This window comes from Gambusia affinis, linkage group LG04, assembly GCF_019740435.1.
Source record: "Gambusia affinis linkage group LG04, SWU_Gaff_1.0, whole genome shotgun sequence".
In the NCBI taxonomy this organism is placed as follows: Eukaryota; Metazoa; Chordata; class Actinopteri; order Cyprinodontiformes; family Poeciliidae; genus Gambusia; species Gambusia affinis.
The window spans coordinates 26,898,141-26,922,154 of record NC_057871.1 but is presented as its reverse complement, the minus strand read 5'-3'; the positions used below and the strand labels follow the sequence as shown (position 1 = coordinate 26,922,154).

The following is a 24,014-nucleotide window of genomic DNA, read 5'->3' as shown; positions in this document are numbered from 1 at the left end:
TAGCAAATATTAGCATGTGAAAGCCCTGGTTCTCGCCCGTTCGCTGGGGCCCAACTGAGCTCATCAACCAGGTTCTGGCTGGTGAGCTCAGTCTAATTTTTGTCAAGATTAAGCCTGTGACTGTCTTCTTTACATGAGAGTCACTTAAACCCAACAGGTTCCCCCATTTGATGCTTGACTTTGTTTTTAAGTCTCCACCCCTCTAGAGGACGCTGTCTGCTGTTTCTATTTTATTTTATTTTTTTTATTTTTACAACACTTTGTCCTTATGGTCCTGTGAATTTAAAACAGCTGTTCTATCGCTGTCACAATCTGTGTTTTTCCATGTATTTATTTGGAGTTTTCTGTGTCTCCCCTGTTTTCCCGTTGATTATTCCCAGGTGTGTCTCGTTCCGTGATTACCCTCTGTGTATTTAACCCCACCTGTGTCCTTTGTTCCTCGTGGGGCCCTAGTTGTTTGTATGCGTCAATTCATTCCTGTCCATTCGTGTAGCCAGTTGCTACCTGTGTTAAGCCCTGGTAATCTGCTCAGCAGTGCTGCCTGGCCTTTTGGACTGTTTTTGTTGACTATTCATCATCACACTGACTTTTTTTGTGTTTGATTTGATGTGAAGCACTTTGAAATGCCTTGCTGCTGAAATGTGCTCTACAAATAAAGTTTGATTTGATTAAACATCTTCTTTTCATTTTCAACCTGGGTCTGCTGCGTCTGCCTCACCACCTCATCCATCAATCTCAGTTAAAAAAGAAAAAACCTTTCCCAGATCCCACAGCTCTTGCTAATAACAGGCCAATAAAGAAAAAAAAAAATCTGTTACTGATACGGTAAAAGCTAAAATGTTTTGCCCAAGGACTCAACGAACCATTTTGTTAAACAGCAACATCTGATTCATGTAAATATCGTCATATTTCAGCCACGTTGTGTGTATTTGTATTGTGTGAAAGAGATGTAGTGAAATATTAGCATTAGCTAGCTAGCTAGGTGAGCTCATTTTCTCAGTTCAGTTTATTTATATATAATGTCAATTCAAAACACATCATCCCAAGGAACTTATAAAAAGTACTAGCTAACATTACCCTATTCAAAGTGTGTGTTTGTCATTGATGACTATTGTGTGGAACAATATGTCTTATTTGTCGTCAATCAAAAATTAGCTAGTTTTGCAATTAGCTAAACCAGCTAGCTGCCATTATCAATCAATCAATCAATCAAATTTTATTTGTATAGCACATTTCAGCAGCAAAGCATTTCAAAGTGCTTTACATCAAATCAAACACAAAAACACAATGCAACATAGAATCAACAATCAAAACAGAACATCAAGTCAGTTTCCGTCAATAAATTTGTAATTGATTACGTTTCAAATACAACTCTAAACAAGTGGGTTTTTAGTTGAGATTTAAAGGAAGTCAGTGTTTCAGCTGTTTTACAGTTTTCTGGAAGTTTGTTCCAGATTTTTGGTGCATAGATGCTAAATGCCGCTTCTCCTCGTTTGGTTCTGGTTCTGGGGATGCAGAGCAGAACCAGAACCAGAAGACCTGAGAGTTCTGGAAGGTTGATACAACAGCAGCAGATCTTTAATGTATTGTGGTGCTAAACCATTCAGTGATTTATAAACTAACAACAGTATTTTAAAGTCTATTCTTTGAGCTACAGGGAGCCAGTGGAGAGACTTTAAAACTGGTGTTATGTGCTCTATCTTCCTGTAATTAGGCCTGCAAGACAAACTTTGCGGCATTTTTCTGTAAAGTCAATACCAGAATCGTCATTTACAAGATGTGTCGTTGGGTCTGTTATATCTGTTTTGGAAGTATTTTGCAGTTTTGTAATGACACTTATAATTTAAATGTTTATACTTATGCTGTACAGCACTTTGGTCCCTTGCAGTAATGTAAAACATTACCTATTACCGGTACAAGTGTGCGAAATTTACTTTGTCCATTAAATCTATTGAACCGGCCGTAGTTGTACGATGCAGAACTCCATGATCTAGAGGAAAGTTTGGAACAGAACCACTGGTCCTCATGGAAAACGGTCAGTTCTGGTGCTTTGGGCATTGGATCAAAATGGTCTCAAGACAAGTGGAAGATAATAACAGATTGGTGTTTATGTGCTGAACGGTCCTGTTGAGAATGGCAAGCAAGACTGTGTTACTGTCAATCTCTAATGCATTTTTCCCCCCAAACTCACGGATTTTAAGTCCAAACCTTTGTGTTTCAAGAGGAAGGAGAAACAGAGTAGTGCTGGTTCAGAGTGACTGCAAGACAAAGGAGGAAGTTTCAAATTGAGTTGTTATAATCAACGGACAGTCTTCCTCTTTCTTTTTTTTTTTTTTTTTTCTGTTTGAATTGTCATTTTCTTTATCAATTTCATCATAAACAATCGTTAAAACATTTCTGTGAGAAAACGCTTCAAAGTTCTGCCGCTCTGAAGAGGAAGAAGAAGAAGAAAAAATGAGAGAAAGAAAAGCAAACAGGAAGAGAAGATGTATGCAACGAGTAAGGAGGAGGGTGAGCATGAGAGAAGAAGAAGAAGAAGAAGAGGTAGCAAAGGGTGCATGAGGGGAGAGGCGAAGAGGGAGGGAAAGAGAGCGAGAGAGGGAGGCGTGCAACAATTTCCTGTAGTTGCATGCTGATCGGAGTCTTTCAACCTCTCCTCTCTGAGTTTGTGTGTCGCAGAGCGGAGCAGAGACGAAGCTGAGCGGAACAGGATGCAGGCGATCAAATGTGTGGTCGTTGGAGATGGGTACGCCATTATTTCTTCTTCACTTTTCTTGCCTTAGCTTCAGCTGCCTTCTGGGGTTGCCTCAGAGTTTAGATCGGTCGATGGAGTTGATGATGGTGACGATGATGCCAGAACCTGAGCTTAGGTGTCAGGATTCCAGCAGAGAAACGAGGCTCAATCAGAGTTTCACCAACTTCCGCAGTGATGCATTGAGAACTCAGATGAAGAAGGTCTCATGTTAAACCCGTAGCCTTCTCCCTGTGTGTGTTTTTTTTTTTCCTTTGATGGTACTGATTTTGCTGTGAGGGCACTGAATGAGCTGTGCAGGTCACAACATGCAGGAAAAGGCATTGAAGGAGCAAAGTAAAAGTCTCTGCCCTTTTTAGAGAGTGGATTGAAACAGCTGTTCATTAAAGGAGAAAATAAAAAAAACAAAAAACAGAATTTAATTGCTTGAAACTCTTCTGTATGAACTTGAACCATGTGTCACATAAATAAAAAACAACTTGCTTCTCAAAGCAGCATCTTTGAGGTGATCTTTTCGCTACTTTCCTTGCCTGGTTGAGCGATGAAAAAGACAGTTAACCCATCGGAGGTTTCACACAGGTAGTGCTGCTGCATTTCCTCATGTGCTGAGCTTCCGGTTGCACATCTCTGATTTAGAGATGTCAAGCAGGCGCAGAGGAACTAAGCAACAACATATGAATAACGTTGCTTATCAGTAAAAGTCAAAGCATGGGGTGGTGACGCTTCCACTGCCAAAAATGTGAAAGCGAACTGAGTGACAAACCAAAGGTCAAAGAAATAAGTGGAAAAGAATAAATGATTAGTCAACGGTAGGAGTTTTTACTTTATTGGTGTGGGGATGAGTGTCAAAAACACACCACTCAAAACGCTCCTCTTTTAATGATTAAAAATACATCATGACTTTAGGAACAGGCGTCCAAAAACCTGCCAGAAAAAGCTAGCAATTTTATTTTATTGCTCTGACGGCAGCATCAACACTTTCCGTTGATGCAGCAGCAGAGACTTCAGTTGCGCTGGTGACACAACGCCATGTTGCGCTCAGGCTTGTAAGCTGGACCTTGTGGAAACTATTAAAAGAAGTGGAGCAGCTGTGCGTTTTGGGTGAACACGTGTCTGTCGGTCTGGCAGTGCAGCTCCAGAAAGAGGAAGTCGGTTTTAGATTGCAGGGAAGTTTGCTCTTTGAATCTCCATATAACCTTCACGTTAAACTCGACCGCTTTAAATATTTATAACCTGATGGGAAGAAAACAAACCACGATTTAAAGTCCTTTGCGAGTCAAAGTGGTTACAGTTTGACCTGTAAAATATGCAATTCTAAACGTATTTTAGAAATGTGAGCAAAGAAGGATGTCTTAGTTGAAAGATTTTTGCATGATATTTTTTGCGATGAAGAGAGCTCCACATTTCATGACATTATTTCAAAATTGATCAGAAATACCAATAAATGTAAAACTGTCACTTTCTAAGATAGACTAGTTAAATCCATGGCATTTTAAGCCGATGAAGCTTTTACCAATAGCAGTATTTCAGTGAAGGAATTCAGTATTTAGGAGGCAAATGGTACAAAGCAAAGACTACACTTGCAAAAATTGCAACTTTATCAACTTTTTAAAATCCATCCATGCTCTGTTGCCATTAAGTAAAAAAATTTTACCGGTGCAGTATTACGTGTTTTCCAGGCACATAGTTACTTAATTTGGCTATAAAATGTCACTATGTTAGTTTCAGTTGTTATAAAAATGCAATATGCAGGCAACAGGACCTAAAAGGAATACGACTTCATAACTTAAAGTTGAAATTGGGCCACTGTCTCTTTAAAAACTCCTGCTCTTTCTTAAACTCCGCCTTCAGGAAGTCATCGCAACATGGCTCCTCTATTGACCCTTTAACAACATTTATACCAGTGTTTCACTGACAAGTACCCTCTATAACGAACTCAGCGGATCCTCAGTTCAACCAGGTGTTTGCTAATTGCTGCTGGCTAGTCTGAAGGAACCGAGCGGGGGGAGAGGACCTCTGTGAGGCTTGGAAAACTGCAGCTCTGAGGAGCTTTGTCCTCAAAGGCGGAACGAGGTCCAACCAGGCGTTTTGCATGGTTGCCATGGAGATTAAATGATTTCTCAAACATGAATTGAAGAATTAAGGCAATACTCCTGGCATGTTTGTGATGAGTGGGTAACATTATAACGTTGTTGAAAGTAGAAAAACAAAAGTCAATTTAACACAGTCCTGCCTCTTTAACAGTGTTTATATCTCATATTTTTAGCAGGTACCTCCGTCCAAAACATTTTCCTAAGTTCCACTGTAGGTTGATTTAGAGTATTCTGGGTGACTGGGAGGAAACCAGCAATGGACTGACTAAACGACAGCTACTCTCTCACCTGACCTACAACACGGACATTTTTATTTGACAAGTATTTCTACTTCCAGTACAAACCGTAATCAATAATCATAAAAGTCTGATAGTGTACGACTGTCTGCACTCAACGGGTCAGCCGCCATCGCCAATTAATGACAGGCTGGGACCAAAATCAGGGACATTTGTCAACCTATCAGAGGGACTTTATGAGAAGATGGTGCAGTTTGGATCTCATGGAACATCGTAGTACGACTACACGAGAAACAAGTCTGACGAGAAACCAAAAAAAACACTTGCAGGAAATGACAGCAGAGAAGAAAAATGTATGTTTACTCTGCATCAACATGCGTGTTAATAGAAACTAAAACACTTCAGAAACGTTTGCCTTTTTTATGTCAGACTCAGCAAAACATAAAGAAGTGAAAGTAATGGGAATGAATTTCATATTGGCTGAAAATATGAAGCGTAGCTTAATTCAAACCACAATGTCGACATTTATTCAGGCGATAACCATAAGGCTGATCTCATCGCGTTGTACACTTTTGGTTTTCTTCTATGGTATGAAACTTACAGAAATGTGTATTGCAAGTTTAATATTTACAGTGTGCATCTGCAAATTACTGTTGCCATGATGTTATGTTCTTCTATTTTTAATAATTGCCTGATCTTGGAGTGAAAGACTATTGGGGTTTTTTGTTTTTTTACCAAAAGATGTTTTAGCAAAAAATGTCACAGGCCATTCTTTATGCAGAGAACTCGGATAATTATTGGCTGAATTCATAAAGCAATTAGGGTCAACTTCTGTTTGCTCACCTTGGCCATCTTCATCAGTGCATACTGAACGTCTGCATAGCATTGGATGAGATTAATATGTGTGATCATAGATGAGCAGCTCTTGTATAAAATTAAAATGCTCATGCCACAGAATTGTTCAACATGTTAAAAAAAATGGTGGCCAGACTTAGTTTGGAGATCAAATTGTATGTCCTCTTACATCAGAAACTGTTGCATGGTAAATATATCTTCCAGTAAAGTTTCTGCTATTATGTTAGTGCACCAGGGTGATACAATAATTCACATTTCTATGTTGGTTTGCTGAAGTTTTACCTACTATACTCTGGATCTCTAAAACAGACCCTCATTGTTGTAAACATATTTGTTGGCAGCATTTTTGTTTTATGTCTCAGTGTGTTTAACTAGTGCTGTTGTTCTGGACTGAAAACAAAAAAGACTCATAAAATATGCAAAAATATGAAACAAGGTAAAGCATAAAAAGAGGAGAATAAACCAAAAGGTTTGTTTTAGGATTTCAGTGATTTCACTTTAGATTTAGAGTTTGAGCTTAAAATGGCTGGTTCCTGTTTTCAGCTTCAACTGATGCTGCTGAAACACTTCCTTTCTGACACTCATACACTTCACCACTCAACTTGCACACGCACACACACGCAGACGCACAGATAATGGCAATAAGTCATAGAATGCAATCGTTTAAAACTCGTCCTTTACTCAGCATCTGGCTTTGTGCTGAACTTTTTCAATTTACCGGATGGATGGATGGATGGATGGATGCATGGATGGATGGATGGATGCATGGATGGATGGATGCATGCATGCATGCATGGATGGATGGATGGATGCATGGATGGATAGATAGATATCTTGTTTTATGACTTTGTCAGAAGCTGGTCCTTAGGAGGAGAAACAGTTGCGTGTCAATATGTGCTGCGGTGAACAATCATAATTATATAAAAACATCAGTATGTGGGGAGAAAAACCTCACCTTGTTAGAAAACGAGAACATTTCAGACACAACATCAAGAGATGTACTTTCAGCGGAAAACACGTTCAAATTCCTCTGAAGTTTTATTCAGACTCGTCTGCTTGATTTTTTTTTTTCATTATAATTATTATTTTTTCTGCGAATCGGCGACACGTTGTTGTTGTTAAACACTAAGAGCAAATTCCTGGAACAAAACTAGAAGCGGGCCAGTTGGTGCTTGTTGACCGGCCTCTCTCCTGCGCTGCTCCGTCACTGCGGTTGTTGAAGCAGCACATTTGGCGAGCTCCCGTAATCACTCCCACTCCGCCTCGTTTTACAGCCCTGCAGTGATGCTTTTACGGTTTACTTTAAAGTTGTTTTATTCTGCGCCCTGAGTCTAAGGTGGCTCTTGAACGCATCCATCTTGAATGCAGCGTTTTGCAACTCGGAATAAGTTTAGCAAGTTCTGCAATCTTTTCATGCAATTCTTTATGGCTTGAAATGTCACGGGATCCAAACCGGGCAAGCTTCTTAAAGTTTGAAAACCTGTTTTGCTTTTTTTGTTTGTGTTTTTTTTCACCACTTTTAAACAATTCTGCAAATAAGTAGGTGACAGCCGCAGTAACTAATTTCAGTTCTGTGCTTGATGCATCATTTCCTGTCAGTGCAAGATGTCTTTCTTTCTTTTCTTCTAATTCTGGTTGCATTATGTAGATTTAATCAATAAATATGTTGCATTGAAATAAACATGCTATATCAGGTTGTCAAACTCATTATTATTTTGGGTCATGTTACGAATCTCCTCAAAGGGCCAGAATGATAGAAACCTATCAACAAAAATACTAATAAAAAGGTGTTTCTGCATTCAGTGACTACATTTTAAAATTAAATAGTGCTGAACATCTTCACATTGATCAGTACCCCAAGGATCTGGTTCTGATTTAAAAATATCTGCAAGGAATTTAGCAATATTTGCTTTTTGTAACTCGCCGTATCAATTACGAAGTATAACTTGACCTCAATAAAGTATTTAACTTTTAAATATATATATATATATATGTAGTTGTTGAAACTGTCAAGACGTTGCGACAGTTTGGCACGAGGCAGATATTCTGCGTTCTCCCAGTGCAAACGAGAAACAACCAATCAGAGCCAGGAGGCGGAACTTAGCGCTGTCAATCACAATCTTGCATGGCGCCCTCCCTCCCTTGCGCTGTGCTACTCTGCAGCTACCATAGATTGTTGTGACTACTGCCACCTGCAGGTGGGAGTTAGACCACTTAAGCATCTATTGATTTTTGTGTGAACTGTCATGATGGCGGATTCGCAAAAAACTGGAGGGACTGATTGATGTATTTTGGCAACATGCAAAAATAATAATGAAAAAACTGCTTTGATTTGAGTGATAAAATAATATTTGAGCACACAACTGTTCTATTTATGCATCCCTTTGGAGACTAGAGTGCCTCATAAGCAGCTAATGAGGGCCAGATTTGGCCCCCAGGCCTTGAGTTTGACACATGTGCTCTACAGTGACATTTATTGACATTACCCTGAGTGATTGTTGTTGTTCCTTTTGTTACAGAGCTGTGGGTAAAACATGTCTTCTCATCAGCTATACCACCAATGCCTTCCCTGGGGAGTACATTCCTACTGTGTGAGTATAACACACACACACCCACGCACACACACACACACATTTTCTGCTTTTAGGTTTTAAGGTTGCACCTAAAATCCAGACATACATGGACATTTATCTGGAGCAACACAAACAACTCCTGAACAATTTGAAACATTTTGACTTCTGTCGTCTTTATGACAACAACAACCAACACGTGCAGCTGTAGATATCTGGAAGCGCTAACAGGGACAGGTCGGGACAGGCAGCAACACTCAGAGGAAGACAAGCCTCTTTTCAAACTCGAGCGCCTTCGAGGCTTAGGAGAGGCGCAACAGGAAGAGACTTTTCACTCACATTTCCTTTCTACGTGTCACTGTGCCACTGACCCACCAACACCACAGAGCGCTTCATGAGAGGCATCACAGTGCAAATGCTGCACATGTACTCTGACAGATCATGACTCAATTTGTAAAAAGAAAAAAAGAATGATCTTGACAAAATAAAAATAAAAACTATTTTGCATCCTTCAGCAGAAACCAGAAATTTTATCAGCTCATCGTTTTTTTCCTCTTGGAAACCAAAAGCAGGGCAGAGTGGGGAAGTACTCTTTTTTTGGCCATTTTTTTTTCCACAATTGAGGAGTAAAGACTAGTTCCACTGATATAATTTAGTTACACTTGATGATTAAACTACAGTTTGCTAGCAGACAACCCCAACCTGTAGCTTAACAAGCTGCAGTATGTCAAACTGTAGCTTAGCTACCAGTATGTTAAGCTACTGTCTAAGATACTGTTGCTTGCTAAGCTACTAGTTGGGCCCTACTGCTAACATACATTAGCTTGTTAAGATAACAAATATCTTAGCTAACATTCCTAAATTAGCTTGTGAGCTATGTTAGCTTAACAAACTAGCATCTTGTTAGCTTACAGCTACATTACCTATAAGCTAACATACTTCTTAAGTTTTATGATCCAGCTGCTCGCCTCCAGCTACCGGAGTCTCTGACAGCGGCACTTCTTGAAACCAGGTCTCAGAGTGAAACTTTTCTGTAAAAACCCCTAGCTAGAGGAGGCTAGAGGAGGTGTGAAAGCGCACATGTGCAGAATGCATGCATGGGCAAAATAACACTGAAAACAATGGCGGCTCGTATTGTGCTGTGTGTGCTGTTTCTGATAAGAACTACATGTGTTACATGAGACGGGTCACGGTTTTAAACGAAGTGGATGCTAATGGTCAAAAGTTCAAGGATATGGTCAAATCACAGCACCATGTGGTGGCCTGGCATGACAGCTGCAGTGGATTTGAAGAGTCTTGGTGGTCTAGTCTAAACATCGAACTTCTCTCCAATCAACATCTGAAAATAGCGGCAGTTTTTAGACAGTGGTGTAAACGTAGCCACAATTGCTTACTCTGCAGAGTTTGTCTCTGGGGGCGGAGTCGTCATAAGGGGCTAATAAGCCAATCAGAAGCAGACTCTGTGAGTTACATGAAAGATATATTATGCTAGAAATAATGTCTGTCAGTCTATTTCTGTAAGCTAAAACCTTATGGAAATTTTAGTTTTCACATTTGAGTACATCAGACACAATTATTATGCTAAGTAAAATGAGTTTCGAATGAAGTATTTAACACAAAAGTAATCAGCAATTAAAGTCACATCACAGTTTGGATATTCTGCAACTTCCTGATTTTCTAAACTAGTTAAATAAAATTATTACTCTCATGCGTTCAGGTCAAACTTTGATCAGCAAGCTCATGTAAATATTTATATTTTTGAGGTTCTGCACTGCTAGCTTTGTGGGTATACTGTCATTTTCTGTCTGTTCACATTTTTTAAAACGTCCTTTTCCTTATTGCTGTTCCTATTCATACCTCACCCATTTTCTTAAATTTCTTTTTAGAGAACCATGTTTAAATGCCAGCTTCCCAAACATAATGACTGTTCTACAAATGCCTGAAAGTCTACCATAGTGTTTTGTTTTGGCCGTATACTGTGACATTGGACCACCTCTGAAAATGTTCCCCTATAAATTTATTGGTGCTTTTTATTTGTTATTCAGTGATTAAAAGAAAGAAAATAGGCTAGCTTCTTCATGTACTATTCTTAAAGATATATCATGTTTCAGGGGATTATTTTATTCTAATTTTTGGTTTAGAGGTCCAAGCGTCATTGTCCTTGTTAGGATCATCCAAGTAACAGTGCAGTCTAGGTTAAACTCTTCCTTTCTGTTCATCCTCTAACTCTTTTAGGTCATTTTATTGTCTTTATTGATAATGACACTATTGTTAGATAAGCTGTCGCTTTCACATGTTTGGTAAATTGTAGTGAAACCACTTGGTTTGAAGACCAGCAACCTCTTCAGTTTTAATGTTGGTTTTTCATGTTTAACAGAGATGGCTTATTTTAAACAACTGGAGTTTCCTGCCTCAAATGTGGACATTACTGCCCCTTTAAAAAGTAATAGGAACGACTAAATCTTTTGGATTTAAACATCTGTTATTTTTTTCTTAAATTGTTTCAGTGGTATCAGTTGGCTTGATCTATAATTTAAGGCAAACCCACAGATCCAAAACTACAGCACCAGACAGAAAGAGACTTTGCCACACAATAATCACCAATGATAGATGTAAACAATTAAGTATTTGGAGCTACCTAATTTATTTTTTTCTTACCAAAATCAGTAAAATAGCAAAATAAATAAATCAGAAAACAATTAACTTTTTAATTGCTGCAAGTTTGAAACTGACAGTTTCTAATTTGAGAAAATGTGTGGCACAGAAGCAAAACTGAAGCTGAAGGGAAACGTAACTCTGACCCTGGAAGAGGAAGTCAAACATGCATTGTCATGCTTTGGCTTAGCTTTACATTGTAGTTTTATGTTCTTAGCTTTAGAAAAAATATATATTTCTTTTTCAGTTCAGCTTTGTTTTGAAGCAAAAACCTTGCTGTGTTTTTATTTCAAAATTCATTTTGGTGAAAAATACACCTGCTCAAAGAGGAGTCTGTAGTGTTTAATTTCGGCCACTAAGTGGCAGTGTTGCTTAAAATTTTGATCTGTAAATAGCGCCTAAAAAAATGACTTATTCTTATTGTTTTATGACATCACAAAGTCTCTTGGGTCCTTTCCAAGAGGAATTATTTTTATGTATTTCTTCGTTTTCTAGTCTTCTTCTTCTTCTTCTTCTTCTTCTTCTTCTTCTTCTTCTTCGTGTGAGAGGAGGGTGAGTGCGGAAGAGCGGAAGAAGAGTGAAAGAGCGAGCGATTGTGTATTTTTCTATCTTTGGTTTTTTCTTACTGTTTATTCACTGGGTGTTTGTGTTACTTGTTTAATTGTAATTTTGTGTTAGTTTGTCACGTTTTAAGGGGGTTTTTGTGGGTTCGGGTGTGGCCGTCAGGCCGGCGTCTTAGGACGCCATGGTGGTTGGTGGTGGGTCTTTCTCCACGCTGACACGGAAGAACGGCATCAAGGTGGGTGCTGGTTCTCCGTGCAGCGTGGAGGAAGTTTGTTTGGCTGTGGGTGATGTGATTGGGCACGGGAGCATAAGGTCGGCAGCACGGATGAATGGAGCGGTGGTGTGTTTTGTGGAAAAAGTTGAGCAGGCTCAACAGCTAGTAGAGGTGGGCGTTTCTGTCGGCGATTTGTTTTTACAAGTCTCGCCACTTACCTTACCTGCAACGAAGGTAACGCTGTCAAACGTCCCTCCGTTTATAAGTGACGAGTTTTTGATTAAAGAGTTGTCTAGGCACGGTAAGGTGGTGTCGCCGCTCAAAAAAGTCCCGACAGGGTGCAAATCACCTTTGCTGAAACATGTTGTCTCCCACAGGAGACAACTGTTTATGATTCTTAATCGTAAAGATGAGGAGCTCAACTTACGTTTTCATGTACGGATTGATGACTTTGACTATGTTTTGTTTGCTACGTCTTCAAGCATGAAATGTTTTGGTTGTGGTCAAGAGGGCCACATCATAAAAATGTGCCCAGACAGGGCCGGACCGGCCCCGCCGGGTCCGGCGAAGCAGCAGGCGGCTGCTGAGCAGCCTGGAAACCCGCCTAGTGAGGGTAGGGCAGCGGAGGAGCCCGCTGCCGCTGCGGGGAAACCCGCTGCCGCTGCGGAAGAACCCGCGGCTGCTGCGGGGAAACCCGCTCCCACCGAGGAGGAACCCGCGGCTGCTGCGGAGGAGGCCGTGGAGGCGGCGGAGGAACCCGCGGTGGTGGTAGAGGAGCCCGTTGCAGGAGAGCTGGAGAGAGGTAAAGTCGTGAGTGAGGGAGCTTTGGGAATGAGTGTGTGTGTGGGTATGGATGAGAGCACGGTGGTGTGTGGTGATGGGGTGAATGGTGGTGAGGGTGGAAGTGTTGAGGGGGAGAAAGACGGTGTGCAGGGAGAGCAGGAGGAGGTGAAGGGCGATGAGGAGCACTTAGTGTGTGGAGGTCAGGGAGAGAGAGTAGAGGAGGAGGTGGGTGGACAGAATGAAAGGAGGAACAGTGTAGAGTCGGTTGTTGGAGCAGGAGCGGAGGGAGAGACAGGTGAAACAGAGGAGGGGATGGAGCTGGAGGCTTCTACCCCCATAAAAAGGCGCAGCAAAAGGAAAAATGTGGTGGCTGCTGTGCAAGCCAGTAAACAGGCCAGTAAGCTGGTTGCAGACAGGAAGGAGGTGTCAGACAGCAGCGACAATGAGGACTGGTTCTCTGACACGAGTGAGGTGTCCATAACCCAAAGTAGCAGTAAAGAACCAAGGTACCCGGTAGAATCTTACAGAACATTTTTGCAACAAACCAAAGGATTGAGGGGAGTAAAAATAGAAAGTTATTTTCCAAATTTGAGACTGTTTTACTTTTCTGCAAGATATCATATAAGAAACAAAGAGGTATCAGGTTTTACAGATACAGAAGTTTTTAGATTAAAGAAAATAATGTCCAAAGCTAGGAAACAATTTTGAGTGAAAATGATGTACAGTAGTATTTTATTATTTTTTATAAGGTTTTTATGTTTTGGTTTTAGCTTCTTACCCAATATGGATTCTTTTAAAATTGCATCTTTGAATCTTAACGGGGCGAGGGAAGCAGAGAAACGTGCATTGATATACCAAACATTAAACCAAAAGAAAATTGACATCATTTTTTTACAAGAAACTCACAGTGATTCCTTAATAGAAACAGACTGGGGCAGAGAGTGGAGGGGGGAGGTCATTTTAAGTCACGGCACCTCCCAGAGTGCAGGGGTGGGTTTTCTGTTCTCCAGAGCTTTCACCCCAAACTCCACAGAAGTTGAGCACGTCGTTCAAGGGAGGTGTCTTTTAGTCAAAACAAAATTTGATCATTTTAGCCTGGTTTTTATCAATATTTATGCTCCCATCACCAATGCAGAGAAAAAGCGTTTTTTTGAAAAAATTGGGGAAAGGCTGGGTGATTGTGGGTCGGAAGATTATGTTTTTATAGGTGGGGATTTTAATTGTACGGAAAACGAGTTTTTAGATCGTAATCATGCAGAGCCGCATCCAGCGGCCCAACATGCTCTGCGGCAGCTGGTCTGATCTCACGGCCTGGTGGACGTATGGAGGAGGATGCATGCAGGCTCCAGGCAGTACACATGGTCCCACATTAAAGAAAACCGAATCTCTTTAGCTCGACTTGATCGTTTTTATTGTTTTAAACACCATTTTAACGTGTTTAAAACATGCCAGATTTACCGGGTGGCTTTACCGATCACTCTTTGCTTTTAGGTAGTGTTTTTATCAGAAACATTTTACCTAGAAGCGCTTACTGGCATTTTAACTCGGCTTTAACTTATGATCTGGGTTTTAAAGAGATTTTAGGTTATTTTTGGACGGGTTTTAGACAGAGAAAGTCTGATTTTACCAGCCTGAGACAGTGGTGGGACCATGGTAAAGTGCAAATAAAACTGCTGAGTCAGCAGCATACTCTCAATGTCACTCGTGACATCACCGGATCTATTAGAGATCTGGAGATGAACATCGTGGAGTTAGAACTTAGTGAATCCACAGGAAATCGAGAGCACATTGAAGCTCTCAAATCTAAAAGGCTAGTTTTAGCAAACCTGCTGGAGAATAAAGTCCAAGGCACATTGGTCAGGTCCCGGATCCAGAACATCACGGAGATGGATGCTCCCTCTAGCTTCTTTTTCAGCTTGGAGAGGAAGCACGGGCAGAGGAAGCAGATCCACTCTTTGCTGTCGGACACGGGGCAGCAACTGAGTGAACCAGGGCAGATCAGGAGGAGGGCTGTGGAGTTTTACCGTTCTCTGTTCCACAGTGAATATAAAGAGAACGAGGAACTGCTGAAGGAGTTCTGTGACGAACTGCCTCAGGTCTCCGAGGAGACAAACACCGAGCTGGAGCGCCCTCTGGGGCTCCAGGAGCTCCACACAGCCCTCCTCAGCATGCAGGGCCAGAAGTCCCCAGGCGTGACGGGCTCACGGTGGAGTTCTACAAGGCCTACTGGGATCTTCTGGCCCAAGACTTGCTGGACGTCTACAACGAGAGCCTGCTTACTGGTTCACTCCTTGTCCTGCCGAGGGCAGTGATCACCCTGCTGCCCAAAAGGGGAACCTGCAGGACATCAAGAACTGGCGCCCCGTGTCCCTCCTCTGCACCGACTACAAAATCCTCTCCAAGGCCCTGGCCACTAGGCTGGGAAGGGCTATGGAGCAGGTCATCCACCGGGATCAGACCTATTGTGTCCCCAGCAGGTCCATGGTAGATAACATCTACCTAATTCGGGACGTTTTGGAGGTCTCCGGTTCATTGGGTTTGCAAACGGGCTTGATTTCACTCGATCAAGAAAAGGCATTCGACCGCGTCGAACACGGCTTCCTCTGGGAAACCATGAGGAGGTTTGGGTTCGGCGAGGGTCTTATCGCCAAGATCCAGGTTTTGTACAGTGACATTGAGAGTGTGCTGAAGATCAACGGCAGCCTGTGTGCTCCTTTTAGGGTGTGTAGAGGCGTTCGACAGGGCTGCGGCGCTCTCGGGGATGCTCTACGCACTCTCCCTGGAACCCCTCCTCCAGAAAATACGCTCGACTGTTCATGGTCTGATTTTACCCGGTTTTAGGAACAATATGGTTTTATCTGCCTATGCTGACGATGTCGTTGTTTTTATTAAAGATCAGCGGGATGTCACTGTTTTAACCGAGATCACGAAAAAGTTTTCAACTCTGTCCGCTGCGAGGGTGAACTGGGGAAAGAGCGAAGCCCTGGCAGTCGGCGAGTGGTCCGACGGGCTCCCAGTTCTCCCTCAGGGTCTTTTATGGAAAAAGGATGGTTTTAAATATCTCGGTGTGTTTTTAGGCGATAAACATGTTGTAAAAAAGAACTGGGAAAATATTGAAGAAAAAATTAAAAACAAGTTATCAAAATGGAAATGGCTACATTCACAAATGTCCTACCGAGGTAGAGTGCTGGTTTTAAACAATCTAGTTGCTTCACAGCTGTGGCACAAACTTGCTGTGTTAGACCCACCATCTGGGCTACTTGTAAAAATCCAAACAGAGATGGTTAACTTCTTTTGGAACGGTCTACACTGGGTGCCACAGTCTGTTTTGTTTTTACCGAGAGAGGAGGGGGGTCAGGGCCTCGTCCACCTGGCCAGTAGAACGGCTACTTTTAGATTACAGTTCATCCAGAAGTATTTGACAGATTCCCCTGTATGGAGAGACGTGGCCAGTTGCATTCTCAGACGTGTTAATTTTCTGGGACTGGATGCTGCTCTGTTTTTAACTGATTTTAGTTTTTTAAAATTAAAGGGGTTGCCTCAATTTTATCAAAGTGTTTTAAGATCCTGTGCTTTTTTTAAATCGCACAGGACAAAATCGCATAATTCTCTGCATTGGCTTTTAGAAGAACCGTTGGTCTGTGGAGCAAGATTAGACGTCTGCGACAGCACCGTGCCGGGCCTTTCTGAGGTGCTGTCCAGATCAGGAACGGTAACCCTGCGGCGCCTGGTGGAGGTGGCTGGACCGGACTTTGACAACGTCCAGGAGGTCGGCTCGCTGTTGGGGATCCGTTCCGCCAGGCTGACGCAGCGCTTCCTGGAGAAGGTGAAGGAGCGAATGACGGCTGGGGAGCGGCGGCTGCTACAATTACACGCCACAAAAGAGTGCCTGCCAGATCCGAATGACCTGTTCCCTGCCGTGTCCCTGGATCCCAATTTTGGGGAGGAGAGTGGCCCCCTGCTGCAAAGCCCAGGATTAGAGATGGACTTAAGCAAAACGGGGCCAAAAATAATGTACAAATACTGTGTAAAGATCCTAAACAAGAGAACTCTTTGCAAAAGATCCGTCAGTGTATGGACTGACAAACTGGGAGGGCAAAAACCTCAGTGGAGGACTTTATACAAGCCTCCAATAAAGAAAAGGACTGGTGATCTGCAGTGGCGGATCCTGCACGGCGCCATCGCCACAAACTCGTTTTTATCGGTCATCAGTCCTGGGGTTTTAAACGAGTGTCCTTTTTGCAGTTTGTCCGAGAGTGTTTTTCATGTTTTTATGGATTGTGTACGTTTAACTAGTTTTTTAAATTTTTTAGCGAGCATTTTTAGCCTCTTTGGCGTGGTTTTTACCAATTCTGTTTTTATAAATGGTGTACATTATAGTCGATCCACTAGTTTTAAATCCCGGATTTTAAATTATTTATTAGCCGAGGCCAAGATGGCTATTTATATAACTCGACGGGACAAAATGCAGGGTGGACCTCAACTCGACGTGGTGACTCTGTGGAAGGTGAACATCAGGGCTAGGTTGAGGTTAGAGTTTTGTTTCTACAGAGTCACCGGTAATTTGACGGGGTTTTTAGAACTGTGGGCTTTTAATAATGTTTTGTGCATCATTTCTGAGCAGGGAGAACTAAAATATAACAAAGTGTTATTGTAAATATTTATTTATTTTAGTATCTTTGACCTGATTCATGTAACGTTTATATTGTTGATTTTTTGTACAATAAATGTATTGTTAAAAATCAAAAAAAAATCTTCTTCTTCTTCTTCTTCTTCTTCTTCTTCTTCTTATTATTATTATTATTATTATTATTATTATTATTATTATTATTATTATTATTATTATTATTATTATTATTATTATTATTTGGCGCACGTAGGCGTTATTTGAAAGTATTATGTTAGGAAAGGGGGTAAAGACATGCAGCAAAAGGAACCGAGGACTGGAGTCGACCTCGGTACGAGGTCTCCGTATGGGGCTCGCGCTCACTGCGCTATATTTCTTTTTTTTCTTCTTCTTCTTCTTCATTGTGTCCTTTCCTATTTCAAATTGTTCAGGATTTTTTTTATATATCTTTAGTGTGTTTCTGTGGCGCCAACAAATCAACTGACTGCTTAAATTGCTTAAGTTGAAGGCTAACTTACTGGCTCTCTGACGGATGACTGACCTTCTGTGTTTTCGACAGCTTTGACAACTACTCGGCTAATGTGATGGTGGACAGCAAGCCGGTGAACTTGGGCCTCTGGGATACAGCAGGACAGGAAGATTACGACAGGCTCCGCCCGCTGTCCTATCCACAGACGGTATGCAGTCATTTCCACATGACCGAGTACACACGCCAGGCGTTTCATTAGAAAACAAAATCCATCTTAAACCCCAGCTGTGGAGAGTGATGCAATTTAAATTGCAGCTGTCAAATTTATACCAAATGTCAGTCTGACGAAGCCGTGTTTTCACTGATTGGAGCAACAGGGAGGGAAATAAAAGAAAAGTGTTTGTTCATGATGATGCAGACAGTAAAAGGAAATGAACCATCTGTCTTTCAAAAAAATATTGAGGTGATAAGAGACTGCTACATACAGATTTTTAAAGATGGTATGGAGAGACAAGTTGCCAGATCAATATCTGGTAATTTATGTCAGTAGATGTTTAAACTGATGATTAAATATCCCTTCAACCACATAGGTTTAAGATAAACAATGTTTTTCTTTTTTTCTCGGTCTATCTAGGACGTCTTCCTCATCTGTTTTTCCCTGGTCAGCCCAGCCTCGTATGAGAACGTCAGAGCCAAGGTGAGTTTCAATTTCTTGCACCAAAAAGCTTTCTTTAAGTCAATTACTTCTAATTTGTGTGGCAACATATGATACAATGACATGCAACACAAAGTGATTTACAAGAAGCCCCAAGATGCAAACAACAAGATAAAACTGTTATAAAGGGTTTATGTTGGTACATTGAAATAACATTTATATTTCTAAAAGTAATCAGGGAAGAAGACTTTTCTTAAGAAAATAAAGCTGGTGTAATCACACTTATCGAAACCAACAATCACTTGTCTCCAGTTTGAGTCAATTCAGTTCGGTTTATCAGTTTGCAACAATGTCATGTCAAGGCTCTTTTTATCAGGTAAAGGTTCAAATCATATCCAGAACTGCATAATCACATCACTTACAATACATCACTATCATATAGATCGATTTCAGTTTGGTTATTTACTCAAAATTTGATCCTAATTGAAAAACCTAGAAGTTAAAGCTCAAGAAGCAACTTTCATAATTGTTTGAGTATAATAAATGCCTAACAAGAACCCAGTAAAGGTAGCAGCAGCATGATTCATTTGGTAATTCTCACAACTAGTGTGCGTCAATCAGGTGGCGTTGGTGCAAGCAATGCTATTAAGATGGCTGCATTTGTCAGTCAAATACCACATCCATTACAGACTAATGGACAGGAAGAAGTGAGTGTAGAAGTGACAAAGGGACGAGTGGATGAGAAAAAAATGACGATGAGGCAGGACACAAATGGGAGAAACGTCTGTGACATAAAGATGAAAGGTCACAACTGCAATTCTGACAATAACCTGTTTATTCTTAAAGAAGTGAAATGCGGCTATTTTTGACTCGCATTGCAGCACTTAGATAAAGTTCTGTTGGTGACTGTCTTTGTTTTCAGTGGTACCCAGAGGTTCGTCACCACTGCCCATCCACCCCCATCATCCTGGTGGGCACCAAGCTGGATCTGAGGGATGAGAAGGAGACCATTGAGAAGCTGAAGGAAAAGAAGCTGGCCCCCATCACTTACCCACAGGGTCTCGCTCTGGCTAAGGAGATAGGTAAGTTGGGGCTTGGCGGTGGTGTGTTGAGTAGAGCGAACAATGCAACCCATGTCCGGAAACTTCAGCTCTTGTCACGGCTCTTTGACTTTTGCCAAATGTCTTCTCCCTCTCTCACAACCCTCTTGTCTACTATGAAATAAAGGCCACTAGAGCCAAAACATCCTTACAAAAAAGAGATGGGTAAGTTGCACTTGTGATGTTTTTTTAACGTTTTGAATGTCTTCATGTCCTTCCTTTACTATCCTAAAACAAGAAATCGCTGTGATTTACCCTGTTGTTGAATATATGCGTTATTTGAAGGTTTATCTGTGTGTATGTGTCATTCTCTGTGTGTTTAGATGCCGTAAAGTACCTGGAGTGCTCTGCCTTGACTCAGCGCGGCTTGAAAACTGTGTTCGATGAGGCCATCCGGGCCGTGCTCTGTCCCCAGCCTGCCAAGGTCAAGAAGACGTCTTGTTCAATGCTGTAAAAGGTGAGGAACACATGGAGAAAGAGAAAGGGGGCAGGATGTTTAGGAAAACGAACGTTTTGTACAGTTTGCAACATGGACAAGGAGAATAAAATGAGTCACAGTTAAAAAATAAAAAATAAAGGTAGAATTACCGAAACAAAGTTTCTGAAGAATTAGAAATGACCTTGATGAAAACATGATGTACAGGTGGAGCTGCTGTAGAAATTGGTCGTCAGTCTGCCTTTAGGCTCCACTGGAAAATAACTCCTAAACCAACCGGATGGTGGCAGACTTCATTACTTTGATTGCTGTTTTGGGTTCCAACTCTAATATCTACAATAACTACAGAATATGCAGAAGATTCAGCATCAAACCCAAACACAACCTTCTGGTCTGTATGGAGAAATATTAGCTGCCAGGACTGCTAGCTCATGACTGTAGATGAGGTAGCATTGCCCCAAACAAAGACCTGACCCATCCAGCCACTTCCTGCTCCATCCTACCATCACTAATGAACAACCTGAATTGAATTATTTTAGGCAAATACTAAGGAGGAATGCCCTCAGAGTTAGCAACCGTACATGTCTGTACATGTTGACGGTCAAAAAACAAAAACACAAGTCTCTTACGTGACGTACTAAATTCTGCATGTGTATCTGCAGCTGTTAACCATTCATTCAGTTTTCCAAGCAAATAGAAGTCGTTGTTACTTGGCGTTTAGACATAAATGAACCTTAGTTCACACCTGTCACCTCAGTTTCCATCTCCAGCAACACCGTATTCACTCAGTCATCTCATTTATTTCACTACTTCTCACTAACAGTAATAATATCCTAATCTACAACACTTGGACAAAAAAAGTAGCAGAGTCATAACAGAGAAAGTGAAAAATAAACATATTGTTTTCTTAAACCTGCCTGCACTAGCTAGCTAAGCTAGAACAGCTAGCTTGAGTGCTAGCTACTCCTAAGTTAGCACTTAAGAGTAGCTGTTATTATTAGTCAAATTAAGTTCTTTACTATAGCAAAACATCAATAATTATTGTGAACACATCAGGGAAGCTTTCCAATTAGCTGGGAAGAAGGAGCGCAAACATTTAAGCCTTCCAGTAAACCAAGACTTTGATAAACAAGACGGTTAGCAACAGCTACTCCACTGGTAGCCTACCATGTTAGAAGCTAAAAAGCTCAGGATTCAATTATAATAATAATTATATATATATATATTAATGACTTGATTTTGGTTTCCTGCTGTTTTGGAATTAATACAGTAATTGCATCCTTGCTGTACAGTAGAAAAGCAATATGCTGAGAAATTATCTTTTTTTTTTTTACCAGAGTAAGATATGGAATATTAAGTCCCTGAGCTGCTGTAATAAATAAAACAAAAAAAAAACTTTTATTAATTTTGAGAACATGTTTTTCAATGAATATCCTGTATGATTTACATTTCTGCTTCAGTGTGTGATTTATGGACGTTGTATTTGAACTCTTACAGGAGAGGAAAGGAGCAACGCCAGGCATTCAGACTGCTGACTCTGCCTTAAGAGAAGATTTTAAAGTTCTTTTATCAAAGTTTCTTATAAATCTCCACTGTAATTTTATAAAACACCTGGACAGTTACGATTAAATAGCAGCAACCATCTATTAGCAGCCTTCAAATACTGAGCAATAAGGATGCTGCAAGAGATTCAACTTCTCTGTCTAATATGGAAAATTCTCATAGTAACTGTCCCAGGTTTGCACACTCTATGTGTTATCACTCTATGAGCTTATGAGAAATGTATGTGTTACTTTTTTTGGTGTGTCTAATTTACAATCCTAAAAAAGAAAAGTCATTGTGCAACATATCAGAGTAACCATTCTTATTGCAAGCAAGAAAAGCAAGCAGTGTTTCCATGAGATGTGTTCAAGGTGTATCGTCGAGACGCTTAATAAAAACGCATGAATAAAAAAACATCTTGATCAAAAGTGTTGTAATAAATAGATATATTTGTTATGGTGTTTAAAAATAATAATAAAAACTCACAAACAAAGTGAAGTTTTCCATGAGAGTGAATTATGTGATTTCATTTGTGAAATCTGAAAAATTGTTTTTTCAAGTGTGTTGCGCTGCCAGATGTGCATCACGGTCTGCATGGCCACTGCAGCAACGGATGAGCTGGCGTCTGAGATAATGGTGATTTATCCGATGGCGTTCCCGCCATCTGTTATGAGCGTCATCCGTCTCACTTAGCCTTCCTGAAGGGCAAGACGTTGTGGCAATAACATCAATCTGATTCATTTGCGGTGATCACCAGCGGGAAACCTGACTGATGGTGAGAATGAACTTCTATCCGTCTCGTCGCCTGGTGGAACGCACTCGCCGCTCTCTGTCTGAGGTTCAGGGTGCGTCAGTTTTCTAAACCTCAAAGCCGAGGTTAAGGATATAATGACATTTCTTTGTTGACCATTTCTGAATGTAATGTAACTAACAGTGTTATTAGAGGCAGAGGTGTGTGAAGCAGGCTGCACCTCCAGTAAAAGATTATACAAACCTTTGTCTGCCAGAATCACGCAAGTTGAGGCCCAGTAAGAAGATTAGTTTGGATGTTTTTATTATCAACAATGAACAAAATTAACAAATTACACAACTGACCATTATTAAAGGATGTCACCAACAACTTACAGTCCAAACCCACAATGTACTACGGCTGCAACTCACGGTTATATTAACCTTTCAAAATCAAGAATGTGGTCCAAACCTCAATTTAATTATTTCTCCTGACAGATCAGTATTTCATCCAGAGTTTAGTCTTCTGCACATCCACTTAGCTGATGATAGAAACTGATTTTAATCATTTTATTTATGTCCACAAATGTGGACAAGGTATGACGTAAGATCCAATCTACCCCTTCGATCACAAACGTTAAGACTCGTTCTGGATGAAACTAACTTGCCAGATCTCTCCTGAGGAAATTAAGTAAACGCTTGAGATAAAAATGAATCATTTTATGTTTTCAGCTGTTAAAACGCCTAAATTGCTCTGATCTTACGAGGTTAAGCTGCCATCTACGTCCCCATGTAGATGAAAGTTATTACAGTTTTCTTTTGTTGGGGGGTAATAGGTCTGTTTCCTAATATTTGCTTTGAATTTCTAGTTTAATAAACTGTTGTAGGCTCATATTTATTTTAATTTTATCATTAATACACACACACTTAGTTGATGTAGTGTTTTTGTACACCAAATGAAATTTGACAGCAACGTCTTTGTGTCACTTGCAAATAAATCTAAACAGAGATCAGATGTGGGGTAAGACCATGTTAGAAAAAATCCAAGGTATCAAAGGATAAATGCAGCTGTGTTCTGTTCTTTATGGGATCCTGCCTCATAAGTCTGCATAAACAATCATAAAAGACACATCAAATCAAAAATAAAGGATATGCTAACAGGCTAGAACATTTCAACAGTCTTTATGTCCTTCAGATGTTTGCATTTTTCTTCTCTACAGGCAGAAAAATCATAAATGAAATCATTATCTTCACTCAAGATCGTCCCTCTCTGCTTCCAGTACATGCCTTAGGATTTTTGTTTCACTCTTTCATTTTGTGTATTTGGTGAGTTACTGTGGTAACGGTAGTTTACCAAAAAAACATTTTTGTACTACATGTGATGTTACTGACGCTAAGATGAGAAGCTTAGCTCCCTCTAGGATTTAATAATTATGCTCTGGGAAAGCATTATCTAAGTTACTGGTGATGGAAAATTCCTTGATTAATTTTGTTATCGATTAAATAATAAATTAGTTTCTGTTAGAAAGAAAGTGTGTTATATAAAATTAATGAAATAGATTTATAAGCACACAAATGCTAGAGTCCTGAATTTTGTTTTGGAGATTGGAAAATGTTTCTAAGGAGTTCATTGGTTGTTTTTATTGTCATTTTTCACACTGTAGATTAAACAACAAGGAGTTAAAGATGAAAATGCTCCAGTTGTTTAAAAACAGTAACCACTGGGAAATAAGT

General features: G+C 40.6%; 1 protein-coding gene across 1 annotated transcript; it reads left to right on the top strand.

The window, feature by feature from the left end:
• The first annotated feature begins 2,589 nt into the window (after positions 1–2,589).
• Positions 2,590–22,060, top strand: rac2 (Rac family small GTPase 2). The gene is made up of 7 exons (XM_044115607.1): positions 2,590–2,746; positions 8,456–8,527; positions 17,909–18,026; positions 18,453–18,515; positions 19,396–19,555; positions 19,897–20,030; positions 21,507–22,060. Exons 1-6 carry the CDS (start codon positions 2,712–2,714, stop codon positions 20,025–20,027), a joined length of 579 nt encoding a protein of 192 aa, XP_043971542.1. The 5' UTR covers positions 2,590–2,711; the 3' UTR covers positions 20,028–20,030; positions 21,507–22,060.
• Positions 22,061–24,014: the final 1,954 nt, after the last annotated feature.